This window comes from Tupaia chinensis, unplaced genomic scaffold, assembly GCF_000334495.1.
Source record: "Tupaia chinensis unplaced genomic scaffold, TupChi_1.0 Scaffold150243_1, whole genome shotgun sequence".
In the NCBI taxonomy this organism is placed as follows: Eukaryota; Metazoa; Chordata; class Mammalia; order Scandentia; family Tupaiidae; genus Tupaia; species Tupaia belangeri.
The window spans coordinates 523741-538578 of record NW_006210084.1 but is presented as its reverse complement, the minus strand read 5'-3'; the positions used below and the strand labels follow the sequence as shown (position 1 = coordinate 538578).

General features: G+C 46.9%; 1 protein-coding gene and 1 pseudogene across 2 annotated transcripts; one reads left to right on the top strand and one right to left on the bottom strand.

Moving 5' to 3' along the window:
- Nucleotides 1–3462: 3462 nt before the first annotated feature.
- On the top strand, nt 3463–4517 carry LOC102494420 (40S ribosomal protein S16-like; annotated as a pseudogene).
- A 1539-nt stretch (nt 4518–6056) lies between these two features.
- LOC102494824 (interleukin enhancer-binding factor 3-like) lies at nt 6057–9205 on the bottom strand. Of its 2 annotated transcripts, XM_014585661.1 has the most exons (2): nt 6785–9205; nt 6057–6583 (listed from the first exon to the last, which is right to left on the bottom strand). In XM_014585661.1, the coding sequence occupies exons 1-2, from the start codon at nt 9004–9006 to the stop codon at nt 6319–6321; spliced, it is 2487 nt and encodes an 828-aa protein (XP_014441147.1). In that variant the 5' UTR covers nt 9007–9205; the 3' UTR covers nt 6057–6318. The 2 variants fall into 2 exon arrangements, with proteins under 2 accessions (XP_014441147.1, XP_014441145.1); XM_014585659.1 differs by lacking the exon at nt 6057–6583 and having other exon boundaries at nt 6658–9205.
- Between the last annotated feature and the right edge of the window lie 5633 nt (nt 9206–14838).

The following is a 14838-nucleotide window of genomic DNA, read 5'->3' as shown; positions in this document are numbered from 1 at the left end:
GCGGTTGGCAGGCGCTTGAGCTCCCCGGGGACGGGCAGAGCCGGTGGCACAAGTTTGCAGCTCTGGCGTGCACGTGCGCGGGCTGGGCTCCGGGCTGGCTGCGCTGGGCAGCACTGGGCTGGCCGCTGGCTCTTCGCTCCCGGCCGGGGTGGGAGCGCGGCGCGCTTTGTGCGCCCGGAGCGAGGGCCCGAATGCGGGCAGCGGGTGTGTGGAGATGGCCTGCAAAGCTCTGGGCTTCCTCTGGGACTCCCCGCAGCCAGCGCCGGGTCGGGGAAACCAGAAAAATCAGCAGGGGCGATGTGGGGGAGAGAGGAGTGGGCTTCTAGTCGCTGAAGCACCGATCTAGCTCCCAGATAAAAAAGGTTAAAGCTAGAGGGGGCTGTGAGGTGCTGGCCACCACGCGGGTGTGTGGAGATGGCCTGCAAAGCTCTGGGCTTCCTCTGGGACTCCCCGCAGCCAGCGCCGGGTCGGGGAAACCAGAAAAATCAGCAGGGGCGATGTGGGGGAGAGAGGAGTGGGCTTCTAGTCGCTGAAGCACCGATCTAGCTCCCAGATAAAAAAGGTTAAAGCTAGAGGGGGCTGTGAGGTGCTGGCCACCACCCATTGTACAGATAAGGAAACTGAAGGCCCGGACGCTGATCCATGAACACCCAGAATTTGGCAGCGCTGCCTCAATTCACAGTCCCGGGTTCTTTTGTTCGTATATGGGCCGCAGGTAGGTACTTAGTTCGGTAGGTCTCAACCCGGCACATTACAATCAGCCAGGGAGTTTTACTGAAACCCGATTCCATCCGGGCTTCTGCGGGTGGACCCCAGACATTCCATACTTTATAAAACTCCCCTGGTGGGTCCGGCAGGTGGCATGATGGTTGAAGGCACTTGATTCCCACGTGGATGGCAGTGGTTCGAGTCCCAAACCTGGCAGCTTGTTTTCTCTCTATCCCTCTGGTCAAATTAAAAAATAAGTAAAGTTAAATTTTAAAAAGAAAGAAAAGAAAAAACCTCCCCAGGTGATTTCACTGTGCAACCCAGCTGCCAGCCACTGATTCAAATTGAAACCGAGCTAGAACTCCCTAATGTATTTTCTAGGGTTCCTGAACTATAAAGTCCATTTGCATTGTAATGGCCCAGAGTAAGGAGTAAGTCTTCAGACTTTGGTTATGATAATGACAAACTTGGACCAGCAGTGAGGGCCATTTGACCTCTAAAACTCTCACTTAAAGGAAAGGTTTTCATTTTAATATGTAAGATGTTTTGGAGGTCGGAAACTGCTGGTTGTCAGCTCAAAGACTCCAGGCTGAATGGTTCCAGAAACCTGAAGAGAAATTTGATTATCTAAGGCCTCACCAATCAAGAATGCCCACAAGATGATCACGCCCTCTTAAACCAATCACTGAACTGATCGTGCGCCTAGGACCTCTGCCCCTAATTTTTGCCCTTAAAAAACGCATATAGAAAACACCTCGGGGAGGCGGGCCTTTTCAGCATCAGCTGCGCTGCCCGCTCTCCTTGCTTTGCCACAAAGCTGTACATTCCTTCACCACACCATGTGCCTATGGTTTGGTTTTATAGCGCTTGGGTGAGCGAACGTGATTTGAGTTCGGTAACAAAATCACTTTGCGGGGAACAAACAAGGGTGCAGGTAGCCCCCTCTGACATGAGTGGTGCCAAATTTGGCGGTTTCCCTCATCAGCCAGCTCGGGCCCTGGGATGCCTCTAGGAGACTGCAGACTTACTCAGGGTCTGTATAGGCCCTGACCTTCAGCCTTTAAGTGAATTAATGGTTTAACAGTGTCCAGGGCTTAAATTCCTTCTGTCTCCTCAGAGAAGACTTTTTCCTGTCTGCAAAAGTATTAGAAAAGCCATGAAACCCGTGCAGTTTCTGTGGGGCTAATGCCTTCTGTCACATTTCTAAGCCTGATATTACCACCTGATATATTACCCCTGATATTTTACGTTGTGTGCCTTTATTGTTTTGAAAATACGTTCATGTTACTTGAACAGTGGGTTATATAAACAGTAACAATAGATGGTACATTTAAGGGACATTTAAACCAGAAGAGAGCAGCTTTGGGACTGAAAAAGGATGGAGGAGGCAAACATTTCATCTATTGAAATTTATTGGATTAGGAAAGATTTTATCAAGGCAAAGCTCTAGAAAGCCTAATAATATTTTACATAAAAGGACAGAGATTTGTGCTAGGCGGATCACTGGCTCATTTTCACAATCCCACGGGAATAGTCATTCCTAACCAATCTTCATGAAGTAATAAAACAGCAGGGCGCTTGTAGGTTTAAGTTTTTGTCCTCCTTACAGGAAAGTAATCCATTTAAATGATTCCTGAGTGTGGGTGTATGCAAGAATCCAACCGCAAATGACAATAACTGAGGCTGCCTGCAAAGAACAAGACAAAGGTGGCCTGGATGAGGACAATGAGGAATTCATGCCGAGTCCTGGTTTAGAAAAGAGCCTACATCTTGGGAGGCTCCTAGGAGACAGTGGAAACAATGGGACGGGGACTCAGGCATGGCAATATGAAATAGTATTTTGGCAAGACAGGATCTCAGTGAGCCACTCTGAAACCAAAAACTCTTAAGATTTTGGAAACCAAGAAAAAAGTAAACCCTTGATCCACTTTTCTATCATTCCCTAGAAGTCTTTTTTAACCAAAGTAAATAAAGAACAGCTGTTTAAATGCTAGAGCTAGTCACAATTGGATGCTGTGATAAAAACCAAGTTATAACAACTGTGTATAGGATGTCAAAAGAAAGTTTTCCTTTTTTTTTTTTTTTTTTTTTTTGCCATAGGGCACATGTGATTGCTGGAGACAGTGAGAGGAGGTGATGGCTGGAGACAGTGAGAGGGAAAGTGAGAAATCACCCCCCGGGGTGGGGGGAGGGGATAGCCATGCCACAGTCCCTTCTCCTCCATTCTCTTCTCAGGGTTTCAGGCATGAACACACAGGTACTTGGTGTGATTTTCAAGTCGCCAGGTCCAGGACTCGAACCATGGTTACCGATATAAGAGTCCAGTGTCTTAACCACCACGCCATCTGCTGGCCCCAAGAAAGGCTATCTTAAAATAATAAACTGGGCCTACCTGTGGCCTGGTGGTTAAGGCAGCCAGATCCCACTTGGCTGACCTTGCAGTTTGAGTCCCAGACTGGATGGAGGCTTAAGAAACATGCCAGGCACCTGTATGTGCATGCCCCACATCCCAAAACAAGGGAGAAATGGAGGAAAAGGAATTGTGGTGTGACTATTTCCCCATAAGGTGTGATTTTTCCCTCTTCTCTTCCTATGCAAAGTGATGGTGCCTTCTGGCAAAACTGAAAAAAGAAAAAAGAAATAACAAATAATTTTTCTCAAGTAAACCAAATCTTTAAAAATTATAACAAGATTGTGTTTTCTCTTCCAGTTGCAGCGCCGCACGATGAGGATCCCTCTTCTATACCCGCAGTCATGCCTTCCAAGGGCCCGCTGTAGTCCGTGCAAGTCTTCGGAGGCAAGAAGACAGTCACAGCCGCCGTACACTGCAAATGGGTAACAGCCTCTCAAGGTGAACAGAAGGTTCCAGGAAACGATCGAGCCGCACACGCTGCAACATAAACTAATGGAACCTGTTCTGCTTCTGGGCAAGGAGTGGTTTGCTGGTGCTGACATCTGTGTCCGTGTCTAGAGTGGTAGCCACGTGGCCCAGATTTATGCTATTGGTCAGTCCATCTCCAAAGTCCTGGTGGCTCATTACCAGAAATATGTGAATGAGGCTTCTAAAAAGGAGATCGAAGACATCCTCATCCAATATGACCAGACCCTGTTGGTTGCTGACCCCGCTGCTGTGAATCCAAAAAGTTTGGAGCTCCTGGTGCCTGCGCTCACTACCAGAAATCCTATCGACAAACCCATCGCAAGGACTGGATTCATGTTTTTACTAAACAATGGCTGTGGGGTTTTAAAATTAAAAAAATTATAACAAACTGCACTACAGGCAGGTGAGTAAACTGGTTGAGCCATTGTGGAAAATCATTTGGCACTGTGTATCAAGAGACTTAAAAATATTCATCTACTTACCTAATAATTCCTCTTCTGAGCCTCTCTCCCAAGTAAATAACAACTGTTTTTGTCAATAGGATGTTTATCATAAACATCTCTACGTTTACCATTTATATCTTTATGTTTACCATAGAGATATAAAAGCAAACAAACAAAAAAAAGCAAGCAAGCAATAGCTGCTTAATGGAAGAGAAGTAGTTATATACTGTTGCTTTAGATCAGCGGTTCTCAACTGGGAGTGATTTTGCCTGTCCTGAGGAGACATTTAGCATTGTCTGGAGACAGTTTGGGGTGTCACAACTGGGGGAAGGCTGTGCTACTGGCATCTAGTGAAAAGCCAGGGATGCTGCTCTACGGCCTGCAGTGCACAGGGTAGCTCTTCTTCCCTCCACAACTATCTCACCCCAAGTGTCAACAGTGCCAAGTTTGAGAAACCCTGATCTATGAGAGGACTTCAGACAAAGTGTGTGGGAAAATGGAACTGAAATAAAAACCTATTTTGGTGCAAAAATATTTTTAAATCCTGTAGTTTATAACATGAATTTTTTTGAAATATTTTGTTTATTTATTTAAATTTGACCAAAGAGGGAGGGAGGGAGGGAGGGAGAGAGAGAGAAAGTAAGAAATGCAAATTGCCAGGTCTGGGACTTGAACCACAGTCGAACATGTGGGAGTCCAGCACCCTTAACCACTATGCCACCTGCCGACCCTATAGTATGAATTGTCCACAAACTTTTTGACGCTCCCTTCCATATCATGCAGCCTGTCTACAAAGAATTATATGGGAAATACTGATATTTGAGTTTGGGGTTTTTTTTAATACTGAATATACAATATAATCGGAATCATACTAACACATACACATATATGTATTAGAAAAGGCTAGAAAAAAGTATACTAGGGTAGAGACTATTATTTTTTCAACAAACATTTCCTTCTGTCTGGGCTACACAGCCAGAATACATTTCCATTTCCCAGACTCCTTAACAAATTAGGTGGGTTTCTAAGCACATTATCGAGTTCTAGACAATGGAGTCAAAAGTGAATCTATCACTTCTGGGCCTTACCAGTTATGCTTCTACGTGCTTTCCCCTTCTCCCGAATGGAATGAGGTTGACTCCCAGGGTACCTCTGGAAGCCATGTGTTAAAGATGGAATTGTCTTGGGGCTAGGGAACTGGCTGATGGCATGGTGGTTAAGGGTGCTGGACTCCCACATGGCCGACTGTGGTCTGAGTCCCAGACCTTGTGGCTTGTTCTCTCTCTCTCAGGTCAAAACTGAAAAATTATAATAATAAATAAATTATTCTTAAAAAAAAAAAAAAAGATGGAATTGCATTTGTCAGCTGGGATCCCAGAACGAATCTGTGGAGCACTGGCTCCCTTCTACACACACTGACAACTCAGAACTGACTTGGACACATTTGTGACCTAGAAATAAATTGCTATTATATTTGAGCCTCTATGTATTTGGAGGCTTGTTATAGTCATGACCCTACCCTTATTAATGTATGAATATATTAACATATTATCAAAACATTAACAGGGCCTGTCTCGTATATGGCATTACCAGAGTTTTTAGTTTTTTTTTTAATACCCTTTTATGTTTTATCAGACTTCTACAACAAGCAAGAATTACTTTCTTCCCCCAAAGTTTTCTTTGTCTACATTTGGCTGTATTAGATGTACAGTCTGAATGATCCAGACAGACAAAACCAAACCCCAATCTTTCCCCTTGGTTTTGGAAAGAAAATCTTTGCTTATAAAACTAAAACATTAGAGTATTAAAATCTAGGCAGTTCATTTAAGTTACTTCACAAAAGCATTAACAGATGCTATACCCCTTCTCTAACCACTTAAAGACAAACTGAGTTTACAATGACACCAGTTGTAAATCGAGGGATACTGAACTGCAAGATCACAAAACCTCTACCCAGATAAAGTCTTAATGGCAATTAACAACACATCAAAGACAGAGTTCCAAATATGGCTAAATATGGGTCACAGAATGGGTCAGGGAACTGGCTTGCTGTACTGCACAGTGCAGCAAGACAGACAGGGTGAGGCCGGGGCCTGGAGGGTGGTTGACAAGTTAACTGGGATGTGGTATAAAATGAAACTTCTAACAGGGAGTTAAGTGCAGTGGGTACAAATCTGCAGCTTTATTTGTAATAGACCAGACCGTGGTTTGCATCTTCATTGTCGCCAACCTGTAGGAGCTAGAAGGACCATAGTAACTCTGGCTGGACCCCGGAAAGCCATTCTTCTACTGTGCTGAGTTACCCTGGTATGAGGAGCCACCCCCAGAACCTCCACCATAGACTTTGTGTGACCAGAGTGTGTAGGGTGACCCACCTAAGCTGTGCCTATTTCTGCTTTGGTCTCCACTATCACCACAGTTAACTTTCCTTTCGCAGATGTAGTTGGATTTGCCCCTGTTGCTGGGGACACTGTAGGAATTAAAGTAGGAGGAAGAGTTGCCCTCTCCATAGTTATAGCCTTTCTGCTTTCCCTGTGGGGGACCACAACTCCTGTACTGGCCCTGTCTGTAGGACTGCTGCTGATCCTGATGCAACAGGTACTGGCCCTGTTTGTAGGACTGCTCCTGGCTCTGGTGGGACTGGCACTGGCCCTGATTATAGGACTGCTGCTGGCCCTGGTGTGATTGGCACTGGGCCTGGTCGTAGGACTGATTCTAATCCTGGTCTGACTGCTTCCGGCCATGATAGGACTGGTACCGGCTCTGGTTGTAGGAATGGTGCTGACCCTGGTGCCATTTGTAACCTGAGCCATATGAGGGATTCTGCTGGCCCTCATGAGGCTGCTTCTTCCCGGCACATTTTGGGGACACTGGTGAATTAGAATTGTTGCTTTGGCAGTAGGAGCTATAGCTAGAAGAGCTACCACCACCCCCACCAGCATTCCCCAAATGCCCTCCACTGCTATAGAACTGATTGGGGCTGGCTGTGGCCAAATTGCCTTCATACCCAGCACCGGCATTCAAGTAGCCTTCATGGTTGGCACTGCCAAATCCTCCCCTTCCACCATGGATGTTTCCTCCTCTTCCCAGCCTTTGCAGGTTGAGAGGCAGGGCCACTGCATTGTGCATGAGGTTGCCCATTCCAAAGCCAAGGTTATGTGGCTTAGCAAAAGATTTTGGACTACCTCTGACAGGTGTCAGAACTCTCTCCTTTTTGATAGTCTCGAGGGTAAACGAGCCATCAGGAAACACCTTTTCTAGTGCAGCAAGGGCAGCATATGCCTTCGCCATCTTTTTGTTGGAACCACCACCTTGAAACTTCTGTCCTTCCAACTGAACCTCCATGACAAAGTGCTTGTTATGGCTGCCCCCAGTCTCAGAGATGACCTCGTACCTGAGGCCACGCTTCTTTTCATTAAGTTCCATAACTGGGTTCTTGCCATGCTTTGTGAGGATGCGCCCAAACACTGCAGTGGTGTTTGATGGGAGGGCAGCACTGGGGGTGGAGACAGCTTCCACCACAGCTTCCTGGGCTGAGTCCTCCCCCTTGCTCAAGTCCTTTACTTCAGTACTCATCAGTAATCCCATGCTCTGTAACACTTTGGTGGCCACAAGAAGTTTGGTAATTTTTTTAGATGGCCCAGAGGCCTCGAAGAAGTTGCCATCTACCTCCACAGACATGGTGAAGATGGGAGCATGGCCAGGACCTGTCTGGGAAGCCAGTTTATACTGCAGGTCTGGCTTCAAGTGGTTCAGTCTCATCAAGGCACTCAGGGCTTGGTGCGGCTCTGCTTTGTCTTTCTTATGCATCTTCCTCTTTTTGCTAGGCGGCTTCTCGTTCCCATCCTCCTTTATGGCATGTTTCATGGACTTAAAGAAGTGGGTGGCCTCAGGGCGGATCTGAACGGTGCAGTCCATGGGGTTTTCCTCCTTTGGTGTCTTGGGCCCCACGAAAGGCAAAGGGTCCATACCCAGGACTTTATGGACCTGGCCAAAGCTGACAAGGCGCAATGCACGCTGAGCACTGTGTGTGATATTTTCCCGTTGCTGTCTGTCTAGATGCCCAAGAACATCAGTGGCTTCTTTCTCACATGGATCATAAAGGCCAAAACCATCTGTCATGATGATGCCTGATGCCAGGCACTCCAGCACTCTACGCAGGGCCTCGCCAACACTCATGTACCTATAAACCGTGCTGATGGACTTCTCACACAGAAGCTCCAGAGGCCAGCCTTTGAGGGGACTCAGGGTAGGCACACGGGTGCACAGGTCCCTCAGGACCCGGATGACAATGACACAAGAGTGCAGCTTGTTGGCTCTGGCCTGGAACCACCTGGCACGTCGGATAGCCGCCAAGGCAGCAAGGCATTTCTGCTTGTCTAGAACATCTGGGGGATCGCTAACTGACAGCGTTTCTCCAGCTAATACTTTCCCCATTTCTTCTCTGATAACAGGAGATGTCAGGTGGATGATCAGGGACAATGGGGGCTCTTTTGTGTTTTTTATGACAATTGCGGCATCAGGGACAGACAGGAGTATTTCATACTTATCTTTTGTTATGGCAGGGAGCTGGATGGCCAGGTTGCCAGCCACCTTGTCTAGAAGGGCGGCCGTGGGCTTCTCCTTACACAGCAGCACCAGCTCCAGACCCAAGTCCCCCGTGAGCAGAAGGCCCTTCGCCACGAGGCCAACCCGCATCACGGCCCACAGGGTTCTGGAAATTCTCTCGGTCTTAAGACGCCCGGCCGCTCCTCGGCTCTCGTCCTCTAGGGGCGCATCTATCCTCTCAGGCTCGGCGGGCTCGCGCGCGCCTTTTTCTTGCCCATCGACCCAGTCAGACACCGCTTTCAGTGCCCGCTCAGTGTGGCACACCATGTCCTGGACCGCCTCCAGCTCCTCTGGCGTTGGGTAAACCCAAGCATGCTTCGCCATTACATGGCGATCCTCATTCACAAAAACTCGCCTCTTCCGCATCTTTACTTTCCTTTCCGTAGTGTCTAGGTATCACGCTTTTGTTTTAGCTTTTCAAATTCTGACAGAGTTCCTTAGTCTTATCAATACTTCAAGTATCTCGTCGATGTCTCCTTACCCGACTGTGGCCGCTGCTACTGCTGCCGACGCCGACGCCCAGGCCAGTGTCTCTCACCAAAGCCCACGAGGCTAGCGCTGCTCCGACGCGTCTGCCAAAATGGGGGCCACAGGAAGAGAAAGAGGAAGAGGAGGAGCCTGGGATGGGGGTGCGCGCATGCGCTGCGTGGTGGGGGAGCAGCGGGGCACTGCAGCCCCGCAGAGTCGTTGCAGCACTGTGGTGAATTGCCGCGTCGCCGCGTCGCGTGATACCCCTAGACGTAGGCCCAATCTGGGACGAGTTACTCTAAGAATCTGGAAGAGAGTAGAGTTGCCCTTTACTTCACAACAGAGGTAGTCTCCTACTAATTTGATTTTCAACTGTAAAAAGATCATATTAACAACTGATTTTTAAGATTTTGAGTTTTAACTTACCCTCATCTCGATGCCTCATCTCGGAGTGCAAAATAATTAAAAGCCGGGGCCAGAGGTAGTAATGGTGACTAAGACGCTAAACTCCCACATGGCTGACTCCATTCGAATCCTGGACCGGAGCCTTGAAAATCATGCCAGGCGCGTGTGCAGACCAAAATCCTGAGAGGAGAATTAGAGAAGGGATTGCAGTGTGGCCGTCCATCGTCCCCCCCACCCCCGATTTCTCACTGGCAAGCGCATGCACCCTATGGCAGAAACCTAAATAATAATAATTATTGTCATAAGTATAAGCTAAGAGTGCAGTTTGTCTATTCCGATCTTTTTCAGCTTCTTTGAGGTATAATTGATAAATAAGAATGTTTATATTTACTGCACATGAAGCAGTAGCCTCCTCTTTTGTCTTAGAAGAAAAGACTGCTTTTGGGGCCGGCAGATGGTATAGTGGTTAAGGCTGCTGGACTCCCACATGGCTGACTGTGGTTTGAGTCCCAGACCTGGCAGCTTGTTTTCTCACTTCCCTTCTCTCTCTCTGGTCAACTTAAAAAATAAAATAAAATAAAATAGTGACAATGAATAAAATAATAATCATAATGAAGACTGCTTTCTCAAAGTAATAGGAAACAAGCAAAGCAGTGTCTCCACAACTGGACAAAAATGTTGGTAAATCTTGGCGATATAAAAGTATAGCTAACAGAGTGGGATGTGGAGAATATGCATGTGAAATCCGCATTGCAAATTAGTAGTAAGGAGTAAGGGGGAGTGAGGACACATAGGCCAAGAGCAGAGGGGTTTTAGGGTAGTGAAAGGATCCTGTGTGAGACTAAAACGGTGGGTTCATGCATTGTGCACTTCCATCCCTATGTGGGATCCAGCTTCCTCTGTACTAGAAACGGGCCCAGAAGTGATTTTTGTCTGCAAGATCTTTCAAGGGGCTAATTGTTCTCTGGAGGAGGAGAAAACAGGACCTTAGTGATTCTGCATGGGGTATTTTTTTTTTTTTTTGGTAGAGATTTTTTGTCTTAGGGCATGTGTGTTTGCCAGAGAGAGAGAGAGAGAGAGACAGTGAGAAGGAAAGTGAGAAATCACCCCCTGGGGTGGGATGGCCATGCCACAGTCCCTTCTCCTCCATTTTCCTCCCAGGATCTTGGGCATGCACGCACATGTACCTGGAGTGAATTTCAAGCCACTGGGTCTGGGACTTGAACCACAGTTGACCATGTGGGAGTCTAGCAAAGCAATCACTATGCCATCTGCTGGCCCCATGCAGGGGGTTCTTCCAGTCACCTGCAGTTGGCGAATAGAAGTGTCCCAGTTCTCTCTGCCCCTGGCTTTCTCCTGAGGACCACATAGCCCATCAGGGTTTGAGTCCTGGCTCTGATGGCTTAAAAAAATGCTGGTGTGCACACATGTCCAGGATCCTGATGGGATGGAGAGTTGGAGGGAAAAGGATCATGGCACGGTCATTTTGTACTCCCATAAATCTTTTTTTTTTTTTTTTGAGAGGTTTTTGCTGTAGGGCACATGTGCTCGCCAGAAAGACAGAGACAGAGAGACAGAAAGCGAGAAATCACCCCCCAGGGGGGACGGCCATGCTGCAATCCCTTCTCCATTCTCCTCTCAGGATCTTGGGCACGCATGCACACGCGCCCGGCGTGAGTTTAAGCCACCAGGTCTGGGACTCGAACCGTAGTTGATTACATAGAAGTCTAGCAACATGGCCATTATGCCAACTGCTGGTCTCATACTCCCATAAACCTGAACCATTGGCATGATCTTTCTTTGGCTTGTACTGAGCATTTCAGTTCAGAAGTCTAGGCTATGTCTACCCCTAATGCTCATGTCCATTTGTGGGACATTCTATACTTTTGGCTGAGTTACCCACGTATATGAGCCTAAACCAGAGTTCACAATGGTGTGTTAGAAACTCACAATGAACACTAAAGAATATAGTAGATTGCTGGGAAAGTCATGACGCCTTTTTGCATAGAGAAACATAGAAAAATATGTCATGACTTTCCCAACAACCTAATAGTTAGTTACTCTGACAGCATGTCCTTGTTTTTTCACAGCTGAAATTTAAAACAGAACCACGTGGGCCCACAGGTGGCATTGGAGGTTGAGGTGGCTGGATCTCACATGACTCACTACACAGTTCAGGTCCCAGATCTGGTGGCTTGAAAAACATACCGGGTGCATATATGTGCATGCCCAGAATCCCAAGAGGAGACTGGAGAAAGGAATGTGGTGTGGCCATCCCTCCTTGAGGGATGATTTTTCTCTTTCTCTCTCTCTCTCTCTCTCTCACACACACACACACACACACACACACGAATGCCTTATAGTAAAACTGGGAAAAACAAATTGAACCATGCACAGAGCTCAAAAAGTATTTAACCAGTCTATCATTTGTATTAGCTGATGTTGATTTCTCTTACTCCTCTTCCACTTCTTAATTGCCTAGCAACTATCAATTTGATAGCCTGGGAGAGGGGGGCAAGAAACAATATGTTGCTTTTGACTAGAATGTTCCTATTTCCCCTCCCAAGTAATTTTCGAACGTGTGCCATAGCATCTTTGAGTTAAAGGGAACTTGATAACTCCTCTAGCCCAGTCCTTCACAGCCAGGACTCCCTTGTGTCCTGTCCACAGCTGTTAGTCCTTCAGGTGTATTATGACATCATATAAATATCACTGTGAGTTGCAATTCTGCTACCTAACATATTAGTTATACTTTGTACTTTTGGTGAACACTCTTACATTTTCCTCCACCTTGTGGATAAAAGCATTAATCCTGGGGGCCAGTAAGAGGCGTGGAAGTTAGGCGGCTGGATGGAGCCCCACATAGTCAACTCTGAGGTTTGAGTCTCAGATGTGGTGGCTTGAAAAATCACACTGGGCACGTGTGTATGACCAAAAATCCCAAGAGGAGAATATAGAAGGGACTATGGCATGACTATCCCCCTGGTCCTGGGAGGTGATTTCTCATTTTCCCTTCCCTCTGCCCCGCTGTCTCTCTCCAGTGAGCATACGCACCCTGTAGCCAAAAAAAAAAAAAAAAAAGGTATTCATCCTGACAAACATGTTTCCTTCAGGGTGACCCCAACATATTGATCAGCATTCTTTGAGCACAATTGCTTTCAGCCAGCTGGGTAGTCCCAGCTATTTTCAGCAACACTTCTGTATATTGTCCACAAGGAAATAACAACTTCTGTTGTGGAAAAAAGCCACCATCTGTTTTGCACACACGAGTTCTAGGTTTATTCAGCTGTTCAGCTGGGACAGCATCTACTAACATGGTGATTTCCAAAACGACCATGAGCAAGGCCCATTTAAACTCTAGAAAGAGGAACAGGTGTGATAATCATGCACCCCACTACGTATTGCAATGCCCAGAAACTGCCTCTGGGACCATTTTGTAGCCAAGGTCAAGAAACACCTGCAGCGCGCCCATTTCTGCTCCCCTAACCAGGCGGTGCAATGCGGTGTCAGGATGCTCCTCTCCTGTGAATGAACATCCCTTGGCCTCAACACTTTCTGGAGTCTGGGCAGTATGTTGAGCCTGGCCCTATTCTCACATCTAGAAACTTTTTCCAGAAAAGCAGTGAGTGTGGTGGTAGCTTCGAAGCACTGCTGTGATTTAATGTTGTCTAGTTCCCTATGATCATCTTTTTCTTTCAAAGAGTTCTTTTTATTTTAACTTACTTACTTACTTAATTTATTTAAATTTGACCAGAGAGAGGGAGGGAGAGAGAGAGAGAGAAACTGAGAAAGCGAGACACCAGGTCTAGGACTCAAACCGTTGTCAGCCATGTGGGAGTCCAAGACCCTCCAATACCACCATTGGCCGGCCCCCATCTTTTTCTTTTAAAATATGCTCAGAGACCCTAACTGTAAGTCTACCATTCATTTGTAGATGCACTCTGAATAGTTCCCCAGTCAATTCATGAAACAGAGGTAGCAGGAGCAGCATTATTAATACTTTGCAGAAGAGGACACAGCAGTAACGTGCCGGATTCCACATGGCCACAGTTGAAACCCCAGCCTAGTCACCTGGTAAAGTTCTGGGCATACTTATGAGTCCAACAAGGTACATGGGGGAGGGGGTGACTTCTTGATTTCTGTCTGTGTGTCTCTCTCTCTGGCGAACACATGCCCTATAGCAAAAAGCTCTCTTAAAATTAAAAAAAAAAAAAAAAAAAAAAAAAACAATAAAAACCCTCCAGGTTTACTATTGTTGTTATTACCATGATCAATTGAATCCATGTCTCACCCACTTTGAGATAGTCACTTGCTTCAATCCAGGCTCCTGGTGCATCTTCCATCACTAGTGGCCCAAGGGTCTGTGATCATATCTGCAAAGTCCTGGAGTCCAGGGATGTACTGGGCAGGCTTGAAATCCTAAATTCAGCTTTAAGGAATATGAGGTTGTCTTAGTCCCTTCAGGCCATTTTAACAAACTCCCATACATGGAGTGACTTACTAACAACGGGCATTTATTCTCTCAGTTCTGGAGGCTGGAAAGTCCATGATCAAAGTGCTGGCAGGTATATAGCGAGGCCTGCTTCCTGGTTAGTAGGTGGCTGTCTCTTGTTGTGTCCTTAAATGGTGAAAAAGGCTAAAGGTCCCTTTTATTATTTTTTGTATTTTTAAAATTTATTTTTTCTGCCATAGGGTGTAGAGAGAGGCAGAGAGAGGGGAAGTGAGAAATCACCCCCTCCAGGGGATGGCCATGCCACAATTCCTTCTCCATTCTCCTCCTGAGATTTTGGGCATGCATGCACATGTGCCCAGTGTGAGTTTCAAGCCACCAGGTCCAGGACTTGAACCATGGTCAGCCATGTGGGAGTCCAGTACCTTAACCACCATACCACCTGCTGGCCCTTCTGAGGTCTCTTTTTTTTTTGGAGAGGTTTCTGGGCACGTGCGCTCACCAGACAGAGAGAGACAGAGAGACAGAAAGCGAGAAATCACCTCCCAGGGGGGATGGCCACGCCGCAATCCCTTCTCCTCCATTCTCCTCTTGGGATCTTGGGCACGCACGCACACGGGCCCGGCGTGAGTTTAAGCCACCAGGTCCAGGACTCGAACCATGGTCAACTACGTGGGAGTCCAGCGACATAGCCATTACACTAACTGCTGGTCCCCTGAGGTCTCTTTTATATAAGGGCACTAACCCCATTCCTGAGGGCTCTGCCTCATGACCTAATCACCTCCCAAAGGCCTCTAAATGCCTCCCTAAAGCCTCCTATTACTATCATCTTGTGGAGTAATATTTCGACTTTGCAATTTTAAGGGACACAGACA